Here is a 27371-nt window from a genome sequence, read left to right on the forward strand (position 1 = left end):
AAGTAAGATTAATACAAGAAAAGCATCTTAATCTTCATGACCTATTTATATGCTAGTATTTTTATTATTCATTTTTATGCAGTCACTAAATGTTCTCCCAAAGCTCATCATAAAGCAATACTCTTTCCCCGTAAGAGTTAGTAAAACTCAAAAGCTAGAGATCTATGTTCTTTTTCTCTTATTGTCTGCCTTGTGACCTAATAGATTATCAAGCACATGGAATAATTTGAAGCTAATATATACATTTATCTTCACTAATGTATATATTGTTTCAAAAGTAGCGGTAAGGTTGTGGCTCAGCACATCTGATTTCTAAATAATGTTCAAATTTTAGCAATGCAAAGTGTTAAAAATGAGTGAATATTGGCATATGTGAAACATCAGAAACATTATTGAGAACAAATTGCATTTCTGAACTTTCTGTTGTCTGCAAGAGTGTGTTGTCCAGCATTGTTGTTATAAGAAATATAGCATTTTGTATTGTTTTTTTAAATAGTTGAAGCTAGGATGCTTTTTTCAACTCTTTTTTTTTTTTTTTTCAGTGGACCTATACTGTGCATCAGTATTTTCTTAATTCTCTGTCAAAGTCCATCTGAACTGATGACTGCTGTATTTTTTTTTTTTTTAACTCTTTTGAACACTGTTCAGTGTTTTGAGAAGTTGAAATGAAGATAGAAATAATGACTGTTTCTTTCAACAGCTTTTCGGGGTGGTTTTTTTTTCTTCCGCAAGCTCTGGACAAGGCATTAATTTTTTTTTTAAATTATTAGTTAGTATAAAAATAATATAATATTAAAAGAAGATGGGTTGGTTTTTTTTTTTCCCAGGTGATGAGGTTAAAATGGTATATCACTGTGAACTTGAAATTTCTTTCTGTCCAAGCTAGAATTCGGCTTTAGATAAACAGTGAAAAATGATTGGGGTGGTTTCAATATATTTTTAGTAGCTAATTGTTAGAGGAGGATTTTGTTTTACAAGGTTAACTTAGGTGTGTTGCTTTTTTTTTTGGTGTTAACCTTTTCTGTCTTGTTGACTGAAAAATCTATTTCAGATTTAACATTTCTCGTTTTTGTTCATTCATTCCTGGTTCTACCCCAAATATTCTGGATTTTGGGTGCTGAAGACTTTTACAGAATACTGCTAGTGTGGTTAGAAGAAAAAACAGCTGTTCCAGCAAACATAGTCTGAGAAATGCTGAAGTACAGTGGCTAAATAATGTGATTCAAGAGGCGAGGTTTAAGAAGGGAAGTGGCTCTCGTGTGATCAAGTTGAGGAGTAGAAGCTGAAACAGCTATCACTCAGGCATTTCATTAAAACATTACGGCATAAAGTAACACTGGGTTCACTTCTCACCTCAGTGTTTTGACAATTAAAGTTTCATGTATATTTAAAAAGAAATGAACTGGGTTCTTGAACCCTCTGCCAGAAAGGATGCTGCTGCACGGAAACACCAGGGTGGAGGTTTTTTGATTCTTCTCCCCTCTTCTTTCCGTGTTTTCTACAAAATACCTTTCTTCACTTACTTTGATAACTATTTTTGCACATGATTTGAGCAATGAAAATTAGTGGAGTGTTTTGTGTTTGAGCTATAGATTCAAAAAAAGTGTGGGAAGACACTTGGGCAAGATGGATTTACCTTGCCAAACCTTTCCTACTTATGGCAGGTTATTTAAGGACTGAACTGTCTCAGTCTCCTTCCCCTGTCCCAACATGACTCAGTCACCTCTATATGAATTAAAGTATTGAATTCTTAATTTCTCAAGACATTAAAAAAAAGTAACACTTACTGACCCAGCTGAACTTGTTTGATTCAGAGTTAATCTCTGACATTTGAGAAAGTGAGTGAACGAAACTTCTTGGCTTGTAGCTAGATAGGGAGGGAAGGAGGATCTGGAGTCAGTATGTACAATATGCACAATGAAGAGGGAAAATGACGGTGCGGCAGGTATACTGAATTTGCATGACATGCCACATGCAGTGCTGGACAGATTATTTAATGAATTGGTTTGCATGTTTGAAGGAATGCCAGGTACGGTGGTTTTTTTTTTTTATAGGGATTGGAGCTTGTTCTCATTATTCCAACTGGCTTGAATTCAAATTTATAGCTGCAAGTGAAAGACATTGTGGTCCTGTGGGCAGTATACGGAATCATCCAGTCCCTCAAAAAGTAATGATATAACAGGATTCCTTTTAGTTTGTTACAGGAATGTTAAGTTCACCACTGCAGTTTAAGAACTGTCTGATGTAAACCATCTCGTTACTAACATGTATGCATCATGATCTGCTATTTTTAAAGGTGTGACTATTGGATAATTTTTTTTTTCTGTGTGGATCAATTGTAGAGTTTAAAAACAAATACTTACAAATCCCAAAAGGTAATGGCTAAATTTTTTTTTTTAGTAACTCATAGCAGAAGCAGGCTGTACCCAATCTACCTTTTTCCATTACATAGTATATGTAATTATTTTTGGAAACGCCATTCTGTTACTAGGTACCAGGATTTTTAATCATGTTTCTGCTGAAAATAATTATGGATGTTTCTTTTTTAGAGAGTTGTGTTTTATTTCCAAAGACAATGACAACAATGTGATCTAACAAACAGAATTGTGACATAGCAGCCTAGAACCTGCGGAGGCTGGAGTGGGGTGAATTAATCTTGTATAGCTGCAACAGTGGCCTGAAGAAAGTAGTTCTTGACCATATTCAGCACAAGATTTCCTTTCTCATCTAGAGTTCAAGTCAAATAGAGCACTAGAAGAAGAGTATGGGCCATGACCCTTAAGCTGAAAAGCACTCCTGGAATAGAAAACTACAGTTAAATCTAAACGAATTCTTGGGAACTTTACCTCTAGCATTTAAATCTTGATTATAAAGTTTTAAGAGGGATGTCCATGTTCTTTTTGTGTGATCGGGAAAATGCAGAATGTGTTCCAAATCTGAAGACATTGTCAAAAGATTTCGGGAAAATATTTCATAGTTATTTATGTGCTCCAGCTGCAGTTTGGAGAGACTAATTCTGATGTCATTCTTAAGATTGATCCACCATCTTATTTTATTGCTAGTACACATAGGTGTTGTGAATTACAGTTTTTCCGAAATACTCTTTTCTACAAAACCAAAACATTTGCATAGACAAAATTAGCTTCTATAAATGAAGTTTCTGAGAGGTAGGAGAGTAACTTGCTGTGTAGTTGGTAAAAGTACAGTCTGAGGACACAGCTATTTAAAATTAAGAAGGAGCTTCTGAATAAAATTGAACTGTAGTCTGCTGCATCCCAGGATAGTTCCTAATGGCATGTACAGACAAATACCCCGTCGTTGATGGTGTTTCCATAAAAAGGGAGAAGGCAGGAAGACCCTGTTTCTTTCCATTTTGGAATAACAAAAAAGCGAACTTATAAAGTGAACTATTGTTCTTTGTTTAGTTGTTGTGTAGAGAGCTGAAAGTAGATGTAAGGATTTCTTAATGCAGCGTTTGTTTATGCTTCAGTGTGAAAGACGTGAGTGTACACTCAAGCGATATAAAATAAACTTTCTAGGCCGCCACTCTCTTCATTATAAATGTTAAATTGTTATATTTGGCATTTATTAAGGTGTCACAGTAACTGTTTTGACTGAGATTCTGGAAATGCTTGTATAAAGACTGTCTTAAGTACACACAAAGTCAGTCTCAGTATCCTGTAATAAATTCTTTTAATATATTCTATAAGGTGTTTGTTTAACATCACTTGGCTCACAGCAGATTCCTCTATTGTCATCATAATTAATCCCCATTTGTTCATAAATAGGTGTTCACCTACTGTGTGTATGCATAAAATGCCCATTGACTAACAAATGGGAATACAGTAGTCACTAAGAGAAACAAAATTACCATTTCATAAAATCAAGTTAAGCCTTTTGTTTGCTTCAGAATTCTCAAAATTTCTGTTCAGAATGCCAGTAGGGGATTAATGAAAGTAATAGGTTAGGTCTTTTTACACTCCATGCATATTAAATCGATTGAAGCACTGACAAACCACTCCATGCCCCTGGAAAAAATTACCAGCAAGTAATAGCCCTAAGGTAGCCTAACCAACAAAGAGACATTCTTTTTAAGAGAAGATTTTAAACTCTGATTTTACTGTAATTCTACTTTTCCATACTGTCTAATGAAAATAAAAACGAGACCACTGCCAGAGGGGTTTATTTGATTAGTCCATGTTTTTGTACAAGCACAAGATTTCTCTCAAGCTCTACTACTATCTGAAGTTGGCTACATTTGCCAGACCCCTACATCTGGGGGGGTTTGATGGCTAACTTCTTCTGTTTTGTTATTAAAAACAAATGGAAATAAACAACTCTCATGAATGCATATTTTTGCTTTATTAAATTATGTTTTAGTTACACTGAAGAGGGAAAGTAAGATGATGTTGAACAGAAATGCGTGTCATTTGGCTTAACCTTGTAAGGTGCTTTGCCTTACATTTTGCCAGGATGATTTGGAATATTGGTATACCCTCTTTATTTGTTGGAGACAAATAATACTAACTTTATACATCACATGAATAGTGGTAGATATTGGTTAAGTAAAAACAAATAAGGCGCCTTGTGCTTAGTGAAAATAGTGGTAAACAATGTGTGTGTAATGAATGGCATATGTTTTTTCTAATTTTTTTATCTAAAGTATCTAAGGAGACGAAAGATGGCATTTTCTTCTTCAGTCTTTCTTCTCTGAGCAATTAGTTTGAGATAGTAGTGATTCACAGTTGTTTCCAAATGCAGTGATCAACAAAATGCTTATTTAGGCTATGTAAAATACCTTCTACTGCCACAACAAACATTGCTCTTAGACTTGAGGAAACTATGTCTCTACAAACTGGGATTCTAAACGTGTAAAACTTTGCCTTGTCCACTTGCTTTAAATGAAATTTCTGTGCTTGGTCTGTCAGTAGGCACTGTTAACAAGCACTGATATTTTCAGAAAAAATAATTAAATGTTGTGATTTCCTCTAGGAATCACAGCACTTGAATTTTAGGGGAAAATCACTGTGTATAAAGGTGGTCTTTGCACTTGGGTAGTTCTCATAAGTTATGATAAATACATACCATAAAAACTAAACTTCACGAAAGAGAGTTCACGCATCCTGACATCATAGAGTCCAGCCTTCAGAATGGGATTTTACTTTTCCTGAGGATTCTGGAGGAAATGATCTGCATTTCTTTTCAGCACAGCACATATGCAGCCCTCTTTCTTACTGATTTGGTTGCCTACAGTACAAAAGATATGCTATTTTTCTGTACAAGAAATTACCTAAAAAGTGTTTTGATGATGCTTTTGTTGAAAAAAAAAAAATTACATGTATGTTCTCTCTCCCTCTCTTTCTTTTTTTTTTTTTTTTTTTTTTTTTTTTTCCAGAGAGCTATTGCCTACCTCTTTCCTTCTGGCTTATTTGACAAACAAGCCAGGCCCATGATGAAGGTAGGATTTTTTTGCTACATTTCTGAATAACTGTAGTGTGATATTTTAAGTAACGATTTCCTTTTGCTGATACTTGTTTGTTTATTTACAGCATCCTTCTGAAATTTTTCCAGAGCAGAGGAGTAAGTGTTTGCAGATTTTTATTGTTTTTTTTTCTTACTATTTCTAAGAATTAGAATTTTTGCATGCATAGAATTCCTTATTTTCACAGATTTACTTTTTTCCCTGGGTTCCTAATAACTATGAAGGCATGAGCAGTAAAAGCATGATCTGATATTCTAGATTTTGGGATTAAAAGTACTGCTGGATTCTGGAATACCAGTGGTCTTTTCAAACATCTTGTTAACTGACTATAGATAAATGTTTTTCATTGTTTAAAAATAAACAATATGTGGGATGACGTGCAGAATCTGTTGAAGTCACAGGAAAACCTTTTGTTGAATTCAGTAGCTTTTTGTCAGAGCTGTCTATCACAGCCATAAAATATTCATTAATACTATTTTAAACCAAAAGTTTTCCTCCTAACTTCATTGCTCTAAAAGCATAGAAATCACAGCTTTGAAATTGCCAGTTGAGAGAATAGGGAAAGTGGAAATTCTCCCAATCATGGCTTGGTTTTGACCTGGAAGTCCTAACTGTGCTCTTATGTCCATACTGTCTTTGGTCTTGCTCCTGAGACACTGCATGAAATCCCAGTTGTCAGTAACATGCCAGTATGTTTGTCGGTGAGAACTTCACTGAAATCACCAAATCAGTTTTACATAGGTTTTGACATATTTTTTAAATATTCTGTTATCCACTTCAGACTCACATTTAGTATGAGCTAGTAGCATGGGTGTGAAATTCTACATTCACTGAGCTAAGTCCCAGATGGACACTTGTGATTATCAGCGAAATCTTATCATTTTCTGTCATTCCTTTTCCTACTCCTAGAATTAATTGATACTTGATGGGTTTTGGGCTTTGTATAACTTTTAGAAAGCTGTCTAAATTATGTGACATTTTGAAATTTCAGCTTTCAAATGGTACCATGCATTATTTTCTAACTTCACAGGATTGTGAAGTAAAAAGTAGAAAGCAAAAGGGTAGGAGAGAGTTAATCATTATGTCGTTTTAAAATAGAAGGGCTGTTTTATGGCAGAACTAAGCTACTATTCTGTATGCTTTCAGGACTAAAGAATTCTTTGAAATGCTAGCTGTGTCCTGAGAACTGTAAGAAATAATTAGTATAAATGTGTATCTTTGTATTTACATCTAAAAATAACACTTTCAATAAGTATCTCTTGTAAGGCAGCTTTGTCTTGTCTATGCATTACGTCTTTGAAGTACAGAAACATGAATTTATACTTCAGAATGTTCCCTGAACAGTAATTTCAACAAAATATGCTTTCACAGCTGCATAAATGGAAATTCACACATTCCACTTGTAGTATGTGTAGGTAAAAGCCCCCTGTATTCTTTCTGTTCTAGTAAGTTTTGTATCTTCACATTCAACTTCTGCTGTACTATGTCTTAACATTCCAATGCAATACATATCGTGCTTATCAGACAGGTTCTTGGAGTCTTATCTTTGTCTATAGTTTATAGATAGCTTCATTTGAACTTCACTGGATAAAATGACTGAGTTTCTTTACAGTTTGATTTGGAAAAAGCTCTCAGGTTTTTATTTTTGTCACTTTGCTTCATTTGGAAAAGATCTTTGTCATGTTATATTTGTTAGATTTTTTTTTTTCCTGAAGTTGAAGTTTATTTCAACTTTTTTATTTGTCCTTAAATAACATTTTTTTTAGTGAATAATTTAGCTGGACGTGCTGAATTATATGGAACATGTATTTTCTTGCTGAACCAATTATGTAAACTATAGCATAGGTCTTTGTATTTAAATATTACAAACTCATCAACATGAACAAGTCCTAAAATCGCCCAAGTTCTGAATACAGTCGTGTTACTTGTAAAAGACAATTTTACAAATACTTACTTTAGTTTAGACATACTAATTAAAAAGTTGTTCTGGGTTTAAAGCACTGTTTTTCAAAGCTGTTAATCTTTCATCTTTTGCAATTGTTATGTACATTTCAGTTGTCTGTTAATTTGTACTTCTTCCTATTCTAAAATGGATACTTTTATCTGTAATATCAACTATGCAGTCTTTGAAAGTTTAAGATGTACATGAGGGATTCTCTCATGTTAAACGATACTTAGAAATATTTAGAAATATTATATTAAATATTTGGTTATAGTTGCAGATGGAGATTGCTTTCTTGTCTAATCTTGCTTTTCATTAGAAATGCAGTGGGGAGAAGATGGCCGACCGTTTCACTTTCTCTTTTATACTGGCAAGCAATCATATTATTCATTAATGCATGTAAGTATGTTATAATCTGTAATAAATAACGTTAGCTTTCAGTCAGGTACGTGTTATTCTAGAGATGCGTATCAGGAGCTCCTGAGTTTACTCATGTTTTCACAGTAGGCCATAGTATCACCACTGAAGCTACACGTAATGTATATTTTTATGTCATTATATCCGTTATTAGGGACATTTTTATGTCACACTGAAGAGAACAGACTACATAATTGTTCTTATGTTAATTTTTGGTTTGTTTTACGGTTTTGGCTGTGGACTGGGTTTGAGTAGTCTGAATGCTTTCTTGTAGGCTGTATCTGTGGAGAATGCATATACAATAAAAATGGCTACTTCTAGGAAAATTTGTTGTAGAATAAAAAATAGGGTTTTTTTTTCCCTTGAAGGGTAAAGCTATAGGAAATGTTATTTGTGCTGACATTTAGTATGAAGAAAATTTGCATTTAAACTGCTTAATTGATTTTTCTAAGACTGTTCCATTCATGCAAACTTAAGGCTTTTTCTGATTAGTATGGTTCCAGGAGTAAAGGATCTGCATCTGTTTACCTTTATGAAAAAAGCTGTATCTAATAGAACGTCACTAGACCCTGAGTCTTAATGTGGATTACGAACAGACATTTCATATTGATGACCATCAATGCACAAGCATTATCTACCTCTTTAGAAGAATTTATAGGAAGATGTGCATGTTTCTTATGTGTACTTAAAGACAAAAGCATTAATAATGTATGCAGAAATATTTAATTGGACAATCATGTCAGATTTTGTTTCCTCATTAGTAGTCTTAAAAAGTTAGTTCTATGGTTAATCTGTGTTCAAAAAAAAAAAATAATTTATGTTATCAAATTCTGTGAACAGCTTTACTGAGTGTGGTGTTGTTATTAGAATTATCTGATATTTATTTGAGTTCTGCGTACCCAAAGGACAAAATCCCCACTTGTCAGGTACATTTATTTCTTTGGGAGAATAAAAAACATCCCCCCCTCTTTTTTTTTTTTTTTTTTTTTGTTGTTGACCTTGGGCAAATGAGCTTCTTGCCCTGGCAGAAATGAAATGAATGATAAATGTAGAGTGTGTCTTTGCTGAGTAATGGAGCTGCAGCATAGGCTTTCCACAGAGGTTTTCTCCTGCACAGCCTGAGGCAGCCCGAGGACCCCTGCTGTTCATTTAAATAGGTATGTCAAATCTGCCTCGAAACGCCGCTGGTTTGATCTGTGGTAATATTTGTGAAGGTTCCATATGGACTTGAGCCCCCTGCAGTGCTAAGAAATAATGTACAACGCTTCATGGTGCAGACGCAAATTTTCTCTGAAAAGGGATGCAATGCTGCGTTTTAGCTGTCGGAGAGGATGATGGAGCTGACGCGCTAGGCCTGTCAACTTGTTACACGGATGGGTTGCACGCAGCGAGGCTGTGGAAAATCTGTGCCTTTTAACTTTTCTACTTAATCACGGTTGTAGCATTGCCTTTAGACTGTATGCTACATTAATTCTCTTCCTGCCTTCTGCCTTTCATCCCAAGTTTCACGGAAAAAAGTAAAGCATGCAGGTCTTGTAGAGGAGCCTTATCAAACAGCTGTCATCTGACAAGCCATTTGCATTTGTTTTGGCTGAAACAGAGCAACCCAAGGGCAAGATGTTTTGTTGCATTCCATCATAATGAAGAAATTACAAATTTTACAAGGAGCACAAGTTTATTTTTAGCTCTTCCTCGCAGTTAGAAAGACTATGCAAGCTTGCCTTGGAAATCTCTAAAAGAATGGCGTGCATCTTGTTTCTAACAGTGTGGCAACCACCTTCAAACAAATCGGTTTGACAAATGCATTTTCATTAGTATAGGGTACTTGAGAGTTCTTCAACTGTTTCTGAATGTTTTCATTAAATAGGCTTCTATAAACCTAAATCCATAAAGTGAGGTTTAACAGGGTTGTTTGTTTTTTTTAGTCAGCCAAATGTAAGCTGAAATCTGCATGAAATTCCCAACATTGTTTTAACCTCTTATTAGGCTACTGTGTATTTAAGAAAATGTATTTTTAAGTCTCAAAGCTAATTAATTTGGCTAGGAAAAAAAAAAGAATTGTGTTAATACAGTCTAGTGTAAGTAATCAATCCCATTTGAGGATATCTTTTAAATTGCTACATGAAGTCTAAGAAATCGGATAAATGTAATATTTAGCTTAAACTTGTATGCCATTAATTACTACATTTGGAACTTGAATTTTATTAATTGACACTAATATAACTGGTCACAGCATTATTTGTTTACTTAATGCTAATAAATAATGTTATCCCCTTACTAAAAATAAACTGTGGATATTCACATTTATTATAACTGCCAATATAGATGTTGTTATTGCTTGAATATTAAATGAACCTTCATAAAGGATATTTGCTTTATACTCCATTGTTGTCATTGTTCTGCCTGTTGAATAAAATTTAGCAGTAGGGAAAAGGACAATTTATTTTTCTTCTGATACACAGAAGAATGTTTATTGCATGAAACACCATTTCACCAATGTTTGATAGTATGTTTGATCATCATTTAACTTAAAAGTTTTTCAGAGTAATATATTTTTGTAATGTGCAGAACAATTCAAAATAGTCTCTTCATACCATTCTGCCTAGCAAAATAGTAATTTTCTGTAATTGTGCTTATTACACTTTTTTAGAAATAGCAGAGGTTGTATATCAGAGGTAACTGCTCTAACAATAAAGCATTTTAACTCTTAAAACAACAGAACCTAAAAAACCCCGAAGTGTGTACTGAAGTTAAAACCATACAAGAAGCAAAGAAACATGCAAATTGTGATGTAGAATGTGGGCTCTGTAGCATATTTTAACCAAAATGTTAAAATTATTTTTTCCCCATAAAAATCTATTTTTAGGGTTCCATTTGCTAATTTCTTCCCTAAATTTTTTATGCAGGGTAAAAATAATATTTTTTTTTTAATTTAAAAGAAATAATCTCTTTAGAGATCTGAAATTTGATCTCTATTAGAAATGGAAGCATTTCAGTACGTAGCCAATCTTGTAAAATCAGCTATTTTGATTGTGTAATAGCTGAGTTTACAAGACACACAGATGTGTACATTCATGAATTGGACTATTGAATCCTGAAGTGATTAGTAAAATCTTCACCTGCCAGCTTTGAAAAAGCAAGTGTGTCTTCAGAAGCTTTCTTTAGCTGTTGGGGAGTGAAGATTTGTCAGATAAATTATTGGGCATTACATGTGACTCCTGATTTTGCAAAGGCTCATCCACATAGTTTACTCCACACGTGAGTGGTTCTTTTAGTCTGTTGACTTCATCTCTATACAGAGATTAAATACATGCATTAATCATTTTTTTTTTTTAATACTTAAGCCCAAAATTTTATTTCATAGGAGATGCAAGTCCACTTTCATTGCCAGAAGTACGCAGGAAATTATATTTAGCATTTCTCTTACACTTGGAAGTATTTTAAAATACTACTTTCTAATGTCATTTGACTTCATCTCCTGTGTTAAGGGTTCTTTGTATGAATGGACATGATTACTGTAATTTAACCAGAACAGTTTAAAGAGATCATTTTAATTCTTAAAGTGCACATTCTTAGAACTTAAACAGGCTGTGGAGTGTTGGTGTTCTTTGGGAATGCCTAGGGAGGGTCTTCAGGAATATCTTACTGTTCCAGCTGTTGTAAAGCTTTCTTTGTAGTTGTTACAATGCATTTCTGAGGCTAAAAACTGGTGGGTGGCAACGTGCACTTCATTCTCTTTACCTGTGTACATCAGTAGTTTATGATACAAAATCCTTAATTTACCTTTATCTTGTGTCATGTTACTTGAAAATTCTTCAGTTACTGTTGAGAAACAATTCTGACTGTAGTCAGTCTATCCTGAGCTAACAACTGTCATTCCCTCCCGCTGCCCTTTTTTAGGGAACTGTGATATAGTTGTGTTGAGCTCCTGGTATTATTTTGCTGAGTGTTCCAGTAGATAAATGTAAATGCCAGAGTGTAGTGATGATGGGTATTGGTGAGGAGGCAGACTGGAGACTGCTTTTGCCAGGTGGAAAGGTGACACTCTATGCCTTATGAAGGCAAGAGGTAAGCAGAGAGGTTAGCAGTAAAATGAAAAGCTTCCATATCCATTTATAAGACCTACTAACCCAGTACCTCTTCTGATCATCTAACACCAAAATATCTTCTTTGTGTCTTGTTTGACTTCTTCCAAATGCAGAAACTCATGGAGCTCGCAGGAATCACTAAACCTGTTCCAACTGAGCTCTCCCCAGATGGCTGAGGGACAGCCACAGCTCTCCTTCCCCTTCTCTTCCCTCCCTCGACAGTCCAGAGCAGAAGCTTCCGTACTGGTGCTTTTTCATGTCTAACTACAAATGCCTGAAAATTGCTTGGTCAAGCATCTCATGCCCTCTAACCCAAACCATGCCTGTACTTTCCCCATGTAGTCAATAATTTTTGCAGCCTAATAGTCACTGCTGAATGGAGATGTTCAGATTATTAGAGTGATGTGACATGAATCTTGTCCAAAGTTGTGCTACCGTATCTTGTTATCTTAGAAACCTACTGGTATATTTGTGAGGTTTCGGAAATATTCGAAAATATGATTTGTTGTGCTCTTTTATATGCTGTTTCCTGTGTTTGAAGATAAAGACTTCTTTTTTTTAAGTTGAAAAATTTTCCTAGTTCCTATCTGATACAATTATCTCGATCAAAAATAAATTATTTCTGAAAGGCATACTGCTGTAATATGAGTTCTTTTGTTGTCTCAAAGAAAAGTGGACAATTTTGTACTTCAGGATTTTATACTGTGGAGTTATTCCAAAAATGCTTCTGTTCCACTGTGCTGTTAAAAATGTAACCAATGACCTGCATCAAATACTTCAGTGAATTGTCCCTATTTAAATGCTTTGAGCGCAGCTCAGGTAACAATCTGTTCTTAGTTCATACACTTTAAGTACAAATATTTTTAGTATATATGCGGGTGTATATTTATATTAGTGGATAAATGAGCTTGAATGGTAGGTGTTTATAACTAAGCAAGGGGTTCTGTTTTTTTTTTGTTTGTTTGGGGTTTTTTAAATGTGAAGTGTTGCAGAAACTTCATTGCATCCTGTTGCAAATCCCAGTTATGTTAAGAACTAGTATTTCATTGGTTAATTTCTGACAATACAGAGCTGTCTCATGTTTCTTCTTTTCCTGTGTTTTTTTTTTAAAGTAGTACAAAGGAAAAAAAAAAGCCAACAACCCAACCATTGTTCTTTGTCCCCACTAATTCTTACACTGTAGTTTCTTTCTAGTATTTGCTAAAACTCATTATGTTAAGGTATAGGAAAGTTGTTATAAGCTTTCTATTTTCACTTGTTAATGGAAATATATTATTTGGAATATAAATACTTTGCTGTAGTACAACAATCCTGTTTTGTTTCAATAGCATTCATAATTATTTCCTCAAATACTCCTATTTAACTTGTGATTTGAATCGCTGTTGTAATTCAGAGTATTAGATGTTACATTTTAGAACCAGATAGTCTCCAAAAGTTTCTGAAGAAAAACCCTGAAAATACTGTTTTAAAAGTGTGTTTTCTGCTGTAATATTTTCAGTGTGACTTTTTTGGAATATTTTTCCTTTTGTTTTTCTGACGTAAAATCACTGAAGTAAATCACTGTTACAGCATTGTTTGAAAATAATGGCATAGCTAAGAATTTTGAGACAACTGTTTAAAAAAATACTGAAAATGCAGATTAAATATATCTGCAATACTTGAAAGAACAGGAATTCTGATTGTGGTAACTGTCAACTCTATGTGTGTCCCGATAGACGTGCCTGGGTAAGAGGGAGTTCTGACTGATACAGATCACCAATAAAACTGATACTCTAAATGTACAGAAATCTAACTAAATGAAATTATTTACAATCTTAAACCCTGTCAGTATTTTGAGGAAGACAAACTAAAATGTGGATGCACTCATGAAATTATTCTGCAGTGTTTTGGAGTTACATCAATTATACAAATGTAGTTGCCTTTCTGTATACAGTTGAGAATTTTTTTTTTTACAAGCATATATAAGAAGGCAACAAACACTGTTGACGAAAAATAGCAGAATTCAAAATTAATTACATTGAACTGCATGTGAAAATATTATATATACTGTTTAAATGTTTGTGGGTTTAGATTTAAGTTGCTATATTTTTATTAATAGAGCTGTGCTTTTTTCTGACTTCTGCCTTTTAAGTGTTTGAAGACTAAAACCACATAAATGTGTTAAATAACAAAATTTAAATATTAAATGGACAAATGCATTTAAATACTTTTTCTGTATACATTTTAGGAAACATATGAAAAATTGCTAAGTGTTCAGAAATATCAAGACCAGCTGACAGATCAAGACCTTCCTCCTCAGAAGGAAAAAAGGTAAGCTTGCAGTTGGATGAATGTTGTTAACTAATTTTCTTAAAATGCTTCAGTATGTTGTTTTGGCACTTCTTGTATTTCCCCACCCCACCTGCCTTTTATCCTACAAACACATTTTCAGACTTTTCCCCTATTTCTTGTCTGATATTTGTATGGTAATTTCAGGTTGAAAAGTGTTACCTGCAGTATGTGTGTGTGGAGTGTTCTCACTGCTAAAAAAGGGAAACGCCACCTATTTCTCTTGCTCTTTAATATCTCGCTGCTCTTTTCAATATTTTCTCCTATGTAAAAATTCTGAAGTGTGAGAACGTTCAGTACTCTGTGTCTGTATATGAAGTTTTCTAATTATTTCTTTATTAAAGGTTTTTAAAGAAGGAGGTAAATTCTTTACAAGAAAACAAAGCCTTTTGAAATACCAAATAAGTTGCTTATCTGTTGGAAAAATCCTAAGGCCCAAAGCTCAGCTCTTTAATAGTCTTTCATTAATTACAGCTCTTGAATATTTTTACTTACCAATATTTACCTTGAAGAGTATCAAAAGACTTAATTTCATGTTTTTTTTTTCTTCTAATGGCTTTGAACAGCTAAATCATCAAAAACTACAGTAATTTTAGACAAGTTTATTTGGTTGGTTTTGTTTAAATATCATTATTAGTAATTCAGTTTAGTTCCTCTTCTTTTTCCTCTCACTTCTCTGGTATGCACAGCAAGCTCTCCAGCTAGTTAGCTACTGGACAGAAAAGATACACATCAACCGGAAGCAGCTATGGAAGATGCTACAGTTGTTATTTTTTTAGTGCATACAGTCAGGGTTGTCTTTGAAATGGGTATATGCTTTAACAATGGTTTGCTTCTCTCAGGCTGTATTCTTGATTTTCTATTTTGAGATTTTTTGCAATGATTTTATGATATATCAGAATATTAAATTAATCATGTCTTGAAATGGATGCAGATAGGAAGTTTTGATTTTGGTATTTACTTCTTCTCTATATAGTTACTTTTTCACTGTCCAAGTTGTTTTTATCTTTGTTCTTGCTGTGTATTTTCTAGCCAGATTTATGGGCTGTTGCAGTTGCACATCATGTTGGTTTGTCATTTCTTAATTACAGCCATTTGTTATTTATGTTAGGAAGAGAAAGGATTAATTCGCTGAGATTATTTCAATTTCTTAAATAACAGAAGTTCATGTTTCTTCATGATATAAATAGTGTCCTATGACCCACAGAATGTTTTATCATAGGTTCACGTTAGCTTCTGAGCAGACAAGAGAACAAATGAATTCAGTCTCTTGGTGTATGCTGTTGAAAAATAACCTGACTTCTTACAGAGCTCAGCCAGTGGATTTACTGATGTGAAAAATGACCTAAAGCTAGTCAGAGTTGAAAGGTTTTTTCCCTGTTAGGTTTGTAAAAGCTCAGAGAATTTAAAGGATTTTTGAGACTTATTTTCTACACTGGATATGGTACTTCCTTTGAGATTAGCCTGGATAATTTATCTCCAAAGTGTAGGTAGAGGGTGGGTGGGAAAGGCTGTTTGTTTGTTGTTTTTTTTTTTTATTTCCAGGAAATAGTCTGTTGTGGACACATTCTGTAATATTAACTGAAGGGTGAGGACCTGATTTTCAACCACATTATGTTTATAGCTTTTCACATGTAAAAAAATTTCATTGACTTCACTGGAAGTAGGAATATGTAAATTTAAGTATATACTTGAGTCTGTCAGGATTGGAAACTTTTTAAAATGAATGTTAAAACCAGCATCGTTTCTAAATAAACGTTTCTCATGCCCTGACTCAGAAAAGCATTAAAATACATACTTAAGAAGAAGTACTACTTAAAATCACCTTCAGAAGGAGTGCTTTTCTGAATCACAGCTTCCTTAATGCTGCTGAAAACATTAAGATTGTTTCTAAAAAACCTAAAGAGGTAAGAAACTAGTTACAGCTTTGCCTTATTTACCTGATAGTGTTGGCATGTATACTTATGGTGGCATTCTGTTTTGTTAATCACTTCGTATCATACATAGTTCACAAAGATTTACTTCAGGCATTGATTTTTTTTGTGTTAACATCTCCGTATGAGTCTGTTTTCTTAAAAATCTCTGGGTTCACTATAATCAGTGCAGTTTCTGTGCTGAGCAGGTGAAGATTACACATTAAGTAAAATACAGTGTGTCATTGCTGCATTAGTACTTTGACCATGCTCACTGCAAGTGGAGTTTTTTGTATTGATCAGGAAAGTAAAGACCAGAGACAAAATTCTGTTACTTCAGAACTTGATTTTAATTTTCTGCCTTTGATTTTGTTCTTTGCTGCCTGTAAGCCAAACGTTTTCTAGCAGCAGGCTTTTAAAACTGTCCTAAGTTGTGGGGAGGATCGCTTACTATTACAATATTACTCTAGCTCAATCTCGGACTTCAATAATACGAATAATGCGTAACTGATACTCATAATTTTCATGCAGTTAATTCAATACATGAAGTTACCATCCCTTTCAAAAAATCTTTTAAAATCAATGTAGGCTTTCTCATATTTACTATAGGAATGTGATCTGTATTCTTTTATAATGGAAAATGTATTTCTGAACGAAGACTGACTGTATGTGTGGTCCTTTGTGATGTAACTCTAATTGCATGGTTAATTAAAGGGAGAATATGTGTGATATTTTAAACAGAAACCTGGTTGGCAGCAGATGGCTGACTAAGATTGAATTGGAAGAAATGTTGTTAGAAAAACTGTCAGATAATGATGTAAGTAATTAATCTTTCTAATCTTAAGGAGGCCTCTGTCTTAAAAATATGGACTCTGGGTACATTTTTGGGTACGGAAAAGCATTACGTAGAAGCAGGTGCTCCTCAAAAGAATTTTCTTCTTTCTCATAAAGTCTATATATGCTCGCAGCACTATTACATTCGTGTTGTTTTGAAAAGCACCCTGTGTTGCTTTTTTTTAATCTAGCACAATATAGAACTATTAAGGGTTTTCCATTGTTACTAAGATAGTTTAGTTTTTCTCCTGGTAACATTGTGAGGCCTTAGAGCACTTGTTTCTTGTCATCTAATTATGTAGTCAGGAATGGAGTATAGTAACACTTTATAATAGAAATAAGTAGTCACTTATTCTAGTTACAGATGAAAAACAGACAGTGCGAGAAGCTCTCTTACTTATTGTAGAGAAGGGGTAAATACTCAAGATAGGAAGTGCGATGGCTTTGTGTAATGGTAAACCTGCATGGAGTTTCTGATTTATTAATCTTAAGAAGGACATGATAATGACAGAAAAATCACAGAGAAGGCTGATCAGATATAAGGAGTCCTTTTCCGTAGTGATTGGCTACAGAATTAAATATCAGAAACAAGATACAAAGCTATATAGGTCTTTGGTCTGATACAGATATGTCTTGTTATATTCTCCTTGATATGAATATGGTGGGAGAGAGGAGAGTTTTGCAGTTTCCCCAGTATGTGCAAATGGTGTCACTGCCTAGATTTGGAGTCCTTTATCTCTGGGAATAAGACTATTCATCCTGGTAGTCATATGCTTTTTTCTCACTCAGAGCTTTTTTCCTACAGTCCCCTTAACAGCAGGTTCAGTCTATGTGGCCAGCTTCAGTTTTCTTTTGGAAGTTTAAGCTTGAATAGACCAGACAATATAACACTATTTTCTGAGCATCCAAGTATTCTCTCACGTAGAAGTGGTGCTGTCCTGTGGACAGCATCATTGCAAAAATAGCAAAGCAGCAGCAAACATGCCCTATGCTCACTTGTCATCCAGAACAGTAACGTGATGGCTTCCTTGTCTATGGGTGGTGTGAAAGGGTCTCAGGCAGATTGTGGTCTATAAGCATAAGTTAGAAATCACTGTTGTAGATTCTTCATCCTGGTATACCCAGGAGACTGCATCTATCTTGCTCACAGTAAAAGCAGTTATGACTTCAGTGTTTTCAGTAGCTCCTGCATTTGGAATAGCTGTCTTTCCTCTCGAATACCAGGAACTGGACTAGTTGTACAACCAAACAGTTTGGTGTTCTTTACGGCTTGTTTTTTCTACACTCTACATCTGTAAAAGTAGACTGTAATAAACTAAAACAAACCACACAACCAGACCCTCAAACCTTTTACATACTGACCTCTCAAAGCCTCAGCCTACAGGAACAAACTTTGTTTAAATGTATTTGAAATGTCTCAGTATGAGCTACCAGTCTTACCTGCTCAAATTCTTCTATTTTGCCATTGCAACAAAATTTTCTGTAGTGTTTGCATTATTAAACAAAATCAGAGCTATTGATTTTTTTTTTCCTTTGCATTCTGCAACTGAAAACTGTTGGAAGCTTTCTTCATCTATAGCCTCTAATTTTTAAATTTTTGTATTTTTATATTTCTACTCTTCAAAGGGTTTATCATGCATCTGTATCTTACCATTAGACAGAAGTAGCTTCCTAAGTGATGTCAGAGTTCCAGGGGCTATTGCTAGGTTACAAGAGAAGTATTAATTTTGTGCAGAAGCCTCTGGCAACAGAGAGAAGAAAAAATACTTTTAATAGCAGCTTGTAAGTAAAGCAAGCTTTCAGAAGAAGTTTATTATATCTATATGAAAATCCATTTCAGATGATATCGTACTTTATATCCAGTGACCAGCTGTCTAGTGCTTCTGCCAGTAACACTTTATAACAGGACATCCCAGCTTTTAGCACAAATGGGTTAACACAGTGGTGTTTACTCTTTAATCACATGTTGAAGAACTTTGGAGGGGGATGTAAGGGGGAAGGAGAACCACACAGTAGCAAAGGATAATTTATTTCGAGAGGTTGCCCTTTAAGTCAAGTATCTCTTGAATTTTTAAATAGCTTGATTGTTCGGTTTTAAAGGAAATCATAAACATTAAAGTAACTCAGCTTGAACAGCCAAAGATAGATAGATAGGTATTTCCTGTATATATTATGAAATATAATCATTGAAGAGATTCAGTTCAGTGAAATAAAATTATTTCCAAGTCAATGAACATGCTGACTTACTGAAAATGAAGTGAAAATCTTTTCCTTTTTTTTATTTTAATAAAACAATAATAAAAGAATGAAGACCCCCCCTCAATGTTTTCTTTTTAAAAGTGACACGAACTTCATTCTCATACAGTAATCCTTTATTACAAAGGGGTTGATTATGCTTTGAATTAAAGTTTCATTGTTGCCTGAAGAAAGAACTAGGTATCTTTAGTCACACATAAAATGATGCATCTGCATGCTGTTCTTAAATCAGCATGTAGGTGCAAAAGTGTCATCTTGTCAGAAATCATCAATAACAGTGAAGTAGGAAAGATCAATTATATAAAAATAGAAAGTTTTAGCAAATGCAATTACACTTGCATCCTTTAATGAAGTCTTGTTGTCTACAGTATTCAAGATTTATTCAGCTCTTACAAAAACTGATGGCGTTGCCATGTAGTGACATCGAGGAGAAGTATATACAAAAGTTTACCAAAGAAGTTCCTGCCCAGTTACGGAAGGTAGTTATTGAGCCCTTGGAGTATGATGAGCGAGGAGTGGCCTTCAGCACCGGTGAAGGTAATGGTTTCAGGTTGGTTGGTAATGATGCAGAATGTTTTCCTTTTCATGCTACTTTCTTTATAGTATGTACAACACTGCTGAATGTGTCATTACTTCACTTTATATGCTTATGTGTATATTGCATGTCTAGTTGTTAATTATGTTATGGCATACTAAGTTATGACATGGCCTGGTAATGAAGTGGAAGGTTTTTGGCAAAGAGTCTATCAACTCTTAGTTTTTATCTGTATTTCTATATGTCACTACCTCTGTAGGGAGAACCCTGTTGCGCTACGTGTTATAGGATACAAAAGGACTTTCATTGCTGGCGAGAGTCAGCTGTTGAACATAAAGGGCAGGGGACTCAGGGAGCACAAACATAATTGGAGAATTCCACGGGTGTAACAGAATTGTTATTTAGTGGCCTAAGCATGCCACTAAGCAACTTTTATCGTGACTTTTGTAGGCAGTCCAGCAAAGGAGGATTTCAAAGATGCAAAGAACAAATAGCAACGCATTTGGATATTTGCAAACAGCTTAGGACAATGTGAAGGGGGAATTCCTGATTTTTTTTAAACAAGTGGACAAACAACAGCTAGCGTTATGGGACAGAGATGGGAATCAGACATTGGTACTGAGACAGAATGAATATTAGAGGAAAGCCATGAAGATCTCTCTTCTAAACAAAGGCTGTTTACATTTTCAGTAGAGAGACACATAGTGGAAGACTGCAATGATATAGGATATGATTGATTGCCTAGAAAAAATAGTGTAGCAACAACACATGTAGGAAAGTCTGACTTTCTGGACAAATGCACATGCACACACTGTACATTTAAGAGGAATCTTGGTCAGAGATGACCTGTATTCTTAAGCAGTGGGCAGCAGATGATAATAGTCGCAGAGAATTGAAGGGGCAAAATGGCTAGAGAGCTCTGTCCTAGCTGGATTGGCTTCAAGGTGACATGGTGAGAGCACTGAACTGGGGTTTAATCCACACTGGTTTCCAATAGTGTCTTCAGAATAGTAGTTATTGCAGCTTGATAAACGTGCAACCCATACTATTTCAGAAAAGCCATCGGATTTTATAAGCTTGAGAACAGTCTTGTTTGTGTCCCATCACCCCCCTAAATTAAGAAAATCATCTAATTTGTTTCATAATTCCTTTTTCAGAATGATTTCTCCATTTGTCCTACAGAAGATTGGTCTTAGGCTTTAGCACAGAGAGTTTGTCATGGTTTAACTTGAAGCTAATGCACTTAGAACTAACTGTAAGCAGTAATTTCTGAGGAAACTATGCTAAATGATGCACAGGCATTGCTTATACCAGTGTCATTAAAGAGTTATCCTTTTCCATGTGAATATTCCTAAACTTCTGTACCTTTTGTATGATTTTATAAATTATTTTAATATTACTAGAAATTGTACTTATGGTAAATGTAGGTGTTCAACAAACTGTTTATTTTCATATAGTATGACATCACCGTATCAAGAAAGTGTCCTGATCTACTGAAGTTATGGGAGGTAGTGTTATCTCTACCTCCTCTCAACACATACTTCCCCCTTCTCTTAATAGACACTGATTAAAATATACTGAAAGCTAGTTGTTCATTGTATTTATTCCTTTCCCTTAATTTTTTTTTTTTGTTACCTCAGCCTTCAAAAAGAAACAGCTGGTACTGTGTGAAAATGTTCAGATTTGCTTAACTTCTTGTGGACTTGAAGTTCTGTAGAATACTGAAGCCTCATAACAAATCGGTTTTAATTCCTTTAAGGTGCAAGAAAAACCGCAAGAGCTACTGCAGTAGTTTATGACAATGGGACTGGAAAAATTACAGTGAATGGAATAGACATTTTGCATTACTTCCCAGTGCTGCAGGACAGGTGAGAGCACTATGAAATGCTGTATTCTTACTGTACTTATATTATTCCAGCGAAAGTTGTGCTATGCAATTATATTTTGGTGCTGTGTTCCACAGAGTTGATGCTACATTCTTGTTTCTGTATAACTATCTGTTTTATGAAAATTGGTCTTACTTTTCCTCCTGGTTTTCAGGAGTCAGTAGTATAAGAACTGATAGGTAAATCTTGCTCTGTATTTCTTGTCTCTCCCTTTCTGAAGAGATGCAAAACCCAAGAGCACAGACTATTTGGATAGTTAAAATTATGGTCCCCATAGAAAGGGCTTGCAGTTTATTTTAAAAATAAATAAATAAGAAATAGTGTCTTTAAATGTTTCTGCATTGTATGCATGTGTAACTTCTCTGGCATACAAGTAACATAGTGGAAGCAAACAAGGTGAGACACTTCATGTAAACTTTCAGATTTTGGAGGATGTGCACAGTCTGATATAGAGAAGACTTCTCAAAAGGCTGACAAGCTTTCTATCCCTTATGTGATTTTTATTTTATATTGTGGTTTCTGACCTCAAGAGTAGAGTGAGAGATTGTTCGGTTTGAACATCCAGAGCTGACATCTTGGCATCTATAGATAATTAGTTAAACAAAAGTAATTGCAAAACTGAACTTAAAATACTTACCATTGGCAGTTTGAATATGCTCCTAGCTGCTAATTTCCTGACAATATCAGTAGGAAATTAGAGATATGAATGCCTTTCTGGATCTCTGCCTGAAAATTAACTGGTTTTGTATATGTTTATTTTTTTGTATATACTATGACAAGAAATGTACATAGCATGTAACTTTATATACATGTATATATTTCATTTTTATTATTATTATTTTATTTTTAGAGAACAGTTGCTGTTCCCTTTCCAGTTTCTTGACAGAGTTGGAAAACATGATATGGTTTGCACAGTCTCTGGTGGAGGAAGATCTGCACAGGCTGGAGCAATACGTTTAGCCTCTGCAAAAGCCTTAAGAAGTTTTGTGACAGAAAGGGAGGTGGAATTCATGAGGCAAGGTAGGAATTGAAATTATTTCAATGTTTCTTAATGTATTTCTGGTAATTAAAGGAATTAATACAAGGATCATTAAGGATCAGATAGTGCAAATTTGAGTAAATCCCAGTGAAACATTGTATATTGTATGAAAGGGATCTGCATTTAATGATAAATTGTTTTTACTTGTTTCCTAGCATCCTTTGTGTACGCTTTGGATGACTTCCTGAGCATTTTTCCATCTGTTCATGACCTCTCTTAGGTCTATTAACCAGCTATATTGCCTCAACATAGAATCACAAAACATGGATGTGTATTCACTAACAAATAGATCAAGATCAGGCATTAGTGAGCTGGAAGGTACTAAGGTGGTATTTTGTTTTACTTGGTTAGTCACATCTTGTTCACATTTAAAAAAGTTTTATTCTTGAACGTAAACACTAGAGGTTTAGCTTTGAAGGGATAGTAATGAGCATAAACATATTACATGCAAATAGGCAGACTGAAGGAGCTTCTTTCTTCTCGCACTTTATTTAGGGTTTCCTAACTCTATCCAAGTTAACTTATCCAAGGTAATTTATCCAACTACCTTGGATAAGGTTGAACTTCTTTGGATAACTGTAGTATTCAGTGCTTCTCAGTGATTAGATGCCATACTGTTTCAACAAATACAGAATTATGAACAGTGAGCTTTTAACTGTGCTCTTCCTGGAGCCTCTACCTGTGTATGCTGGCAGAACAGTTATGATTTTTTCCGCTCTATTGCCATCCATGGAAATAAAGCTACCTTCATGCTAGTATTTTTGCAACAAGTTTTGTTGACTATAGTTTTCTCAGTACTGATGAGTATGACTTGTTAGGAGTACCCCTTAAATTGACATTGTAATGAGTTGGGCATCTGTAATGTGATATCTGTAGTGCATAATTCTCAACATGTTTTGGACATTGCCAAAATATATTCTGGAAACACTGAGTGTACTTTCAAGTTGAGGTCTCCAAGGTGGGATGTGTGCACCCTGGTGTTGTGCAAGATGATCCATTGGAGTGCAGGAAGAAAGTCTTAGAATTTCGGTGGTGTAGGCAATTTATAAATGAATAAATACAGATATATATTGGGGGTGTATGCTCAAAAATATTTTACTGATAGGGGTGCACGATCGAAAGTTTGGAGACCGCTGCTCTAAAGGCTTAAGCAATATAGATATAAAAAAGTGAGATTTTTTTAGTGGCTTGTAAAGTAAAATGTGAAGAAAGTTCGGTTACTAAAGAAACGTTAAAATGTTAGAAGAACTGATGAATTTCCTTCCGGTGTGTTTTATATTGAACCCTTATCCTTCTAGGTGTTACAATTCATATGCCAAGTTATTGACTGCCTTGAATCCCCCACGTGTAGCATATCTCTAATATTAACTAATAACAGTGAACAAATGGGTGCTTTTCCGTGTTTTGTAGCTGGACTACTAACAGTTGACCCACGTGTGAAGGAACGCAAAAAGCCTGGTCAAGAGGGAGCCAGACGGAAATTCACCTGGAAAAAGCGATAAGTTTGAGTATTTAAAGAATGACAAAATGCTACCAGAATTTCCAAACATACTGACTTATGATTAAAACTGTATAAATATATTTAGTAATAAAGATTTTTTTTTCCATTATAACTACTCTGTTTTCTCTGTTTGAAAAGCAACAAATAACTTTCTTTAAATTTATTTAAAATTGTGAAAAATTGTGGTGTGATTTGCCTAAATGCTAAATCTAAAATAGCTTAAGTGCCAGCTTTGCATCTTAGTTTCACTGAAGTCAATAGCGATTTTTGAAACTGTTGCTGGATTATAACTTCTAACAATCTACCTATTGGTCTAAATTCTGGAATTAGGCAGCTTCTAACCAGGTATTTGGACAACTTTGATGTGCTTCCCTTTTTGTCTCACAGGTATTGAAGGACAAGTGACAACTTCCTACCTAAGCTATGGTGCAGTTGAGAAACTAGTGAGAATGATACTGACAATTGAGGGGACACTGAAGGAGGAGCAGTCACAAAGGATAACCTTTGCCTGTGGAATCAGTTGTCTCCAGGATGCCTCTCTAGGTTAAGCAGGGAGTGATTCAGAGCAGGTACCTAAATTTAGGTGCTCTGAATCACCCTCTGGAGGAGTCAGTTTTTCTCCTCTTCCCCCAAATGCAGAAAGAGCTGGAGGGATTAGGCTGAAGTTAATCTTTTAGAATATTCTTCTCCACCCCTTAAATCTCAAGGGGCCTGATCAAGGAGGCGTGTTCCAAATATGGCTAATGCTCAAAGATAGCATTGGACTCTTTGCCAAATACAGTCATAACTTTTCTTTTTTAAAATCAGAAGCAGGAGGTGATGACAGTGGCTGCCCACCTCCTGTCTATAATTGTAGCCTTCCAAAATAGATTAGTGGTTACAGCACTCACCCAAAAGCGCAAGATTTTGGTTTACTGCCAACTTCCTTCCTGGTACAGAGGTCAAACACTGAGAGCTTCCAAGGAAGAGCATATCCTTCAGCATTCCCATAGGAACTGGGCTAGTGCAAAAAAGAGTATAAAATTAATCTCACCAGAAGTAGGAAGGAAAAAAAATAAATTTAAACTCAGTAGTATAAACAACACCTTCCAACTTTATTTTAATTTAAAAGACTTCAGTAGTTGGAATTCTTTCTCCCCAGCCAGATTTTCTAAGTGCTAGAGTACCTGCCCTGCTTCTTATTTGCTGTAGATTATACAAAAAATATTGCACCTCAGAGGTAGCAAAAGCAGGTCACCGCAGGTGATAAACAGCTATGAGTGATCTGTATGGGCCATTATTTTCCTGAGCACCATTCAAGAAGGGGCAGCAAGTAAATAGACTTCTTGAACAGAGTAAAACAGAGGTCAGAAACTGAGTAGTGCATCCTTGACTGATGTGTTTGATTCCTTCCTCCCCAAAGCCACTCTGTGCTTTTTTTAACTCTTGTTTCACAAGAATACTCAGTAATTCTTGGGCAGGATTCCTCATTGCTAAGGTAATTTGTCTTAATATATGTGACTCTACAACTACCTGAAAGGAGGTTGTAGAGGTACACAGTTAATGGGGTAACGTTTTTAAACTGAGAGTAGATTTAGATCAGATATCAGGAAGAAATTCTTTGCTGTGAGGGTGGTGAGGCACTGGAACAAATTACCCAGAGAAGCTGGGATGCCCCATCCCTGGAAGTGTTCGAGGCCGGGCTTTGAGCAACCTGGTGGGAGGTGTCCCTGCCCATGACAGGGGGGTTGGAACTCAATCTTTAAGGTCCCTACCAACCCAAACCATTCTATGAGGTGAGTGTTGGTCTATTCTGCAGGTAACAAGTGATAGGATGATGAGAGGAAATGGCTTCAAGTTGCGCCAAGGGAGGTTTAGATTGGATATTAGGAAAAATTTCTTCACTGAAAGGGTTGTCAGGCATTGGAACAGGCTGGTTGAGTCACCATCCCTGGAGGTATTTAAAAGCCATGTAGATGTGGCACTTAGGGACATGGTTTAGTGGTGAACTTGGCAGTATTAGGTTTGTGAATGGACTCTATATCTTAAGGGTCTTTTCCAACCTAAATGATTCTATGATTCTATGACTTATTAAGTTGAATTCAACAGCTGAAGTAATTCACCCAGCTCTTTGAAAAATGAATGAAGGTTACATGAGATGTGTTTTACACTAAGGCAAATACAAAATGGTTTAATTAGCATTTCTGCTAATTTAACTCTTGAATTGTTTCTCTGTAGCAAAATAACTATATCGTGTTTCAGTAAAACTGTGACTTGTAATAAAAAAACTCAGTAAATACCTATGCTGGAACAGATACCTAAGGATTCTTTTGACATGCTTACATAAAAAATGTACATAAGTGCATGGACTTAAATGAAGGTGCTAGCTGGAGCAGATACAGGAGAAGATTAAATAGTAGAATTTTTATCTTAAGACAAATCAAAGTGGATCCATTTGACCATATTAGTTTTCCTACCTCGTTATTGGACAGTAAAGCTTTAAGAGTGCAACAGCATATCAGTACTTACAACATACAAAGTCTTTTATGATGTTTTAAAGGATTTCTTAATATTTTACCTTCTAAAAAGGTACGGACCTGTGGTGTTCTGGCCCATCAAAATTTTTGATAGGGTGAAGTCTTAGAGCTTATCGCAACTTTTTAAGGAAGGCCCTAGAAATACTAGTTAATGCTGTGTGACCAGGTCACTTGCTTCATACCTACTTGCTCAGGCTTCCAACTAATTTTGAAACTGAGCCAAAAGAGAGAAGCATTTTGAAAAGCAAAAAAAAAAACCCACTACATTGTACATATTTTCTGCATTTTTTCACTTGTATGAAGTTCTTCTCAATCATCTGCAATACACATCAACATTTAGGAGTTAGGTGATGAGATAATTCTATCAAGGAGTGTTCTGTAGTGTTAAAGCTGATCAAAAGGTGAGACGACCATTTTTTTCATTCGTTTTTATAGATTCATCAGAACTGAAGTATCTTATGGGAGAAACAAATAAGCAAATTTCATTGGGGTTGTTAATTTTGGTTTGTGACAGTAGTAGAATCAGTTTATCAGTTCAAATGATCTGATCTAGGGCCTGGAAAACAAATCATATGAAGAGCGGTTGAAGGAGCTGGGACTGTTTAGTATGAGGAAGAGGAGGCTGAGGGGAGAC

At 35.1% G+C, this 27371-nt stretch overlaps 1 protein-coding gene across 1 annotated transcript in view; it reads left to right on the plus strand.

The window, feature by feature from the left end:
• The window catches only part of MRPS9 (mitochondrial ribosomal protein S9), a 36436-nt gene extending 9942 nt beyond the window's left edge, over window positions 1-26494 (plus strand). The window contains exons 3-11 of the mRNA XM_074149324.1: window positions 5396-5458; window positions 5550-5580; window positions 7744-7823; window positions 14157-14239; window positions 16912-16987; window positions 19629-19797; window positions 21555-21663; window positions 22532-22701; window positions 24131-26494. Coding sequence (XP_074005425.1) covers window positions 5396-5458; window positions 5550-5580; window positions 7744-7823; window positions 14157-14239; window positions 16912-16987; window positions 19629-19797; window positions 21555-21663; window positions 22532-22701; window positions 24131-24222 — 873 coding nt within the window. The 3' untranslated portion in view covers window positions 24223-26494. The remainder of the gene's footprint in view (window positions 1-5395; window positions 5459-5549; window positions 5581-7743; window positions 7824-14156; window positions 14240-16911; window positions 16988-19628; window positions 19798-21554; window positions 21664-22531; window positions 22702-24130) is intronic.
• Window positions 26495-27371: the final 877 nt, after the last annotated feature.

The sequence above is a fragment of the Numenius arquata genome, chromosome 1 (assembly GCF_964106895.1).
Source record: "Numenius arquata chromosome 1, bNumArq3.hap1.1, whole genome shotgun sequence".
Taxonomy (NCBI): Eukaryota; Metazoa; Chordata; class Aves; order Charadriiformes; family Scolopacidae; genus Numenius; species Numenius arquata.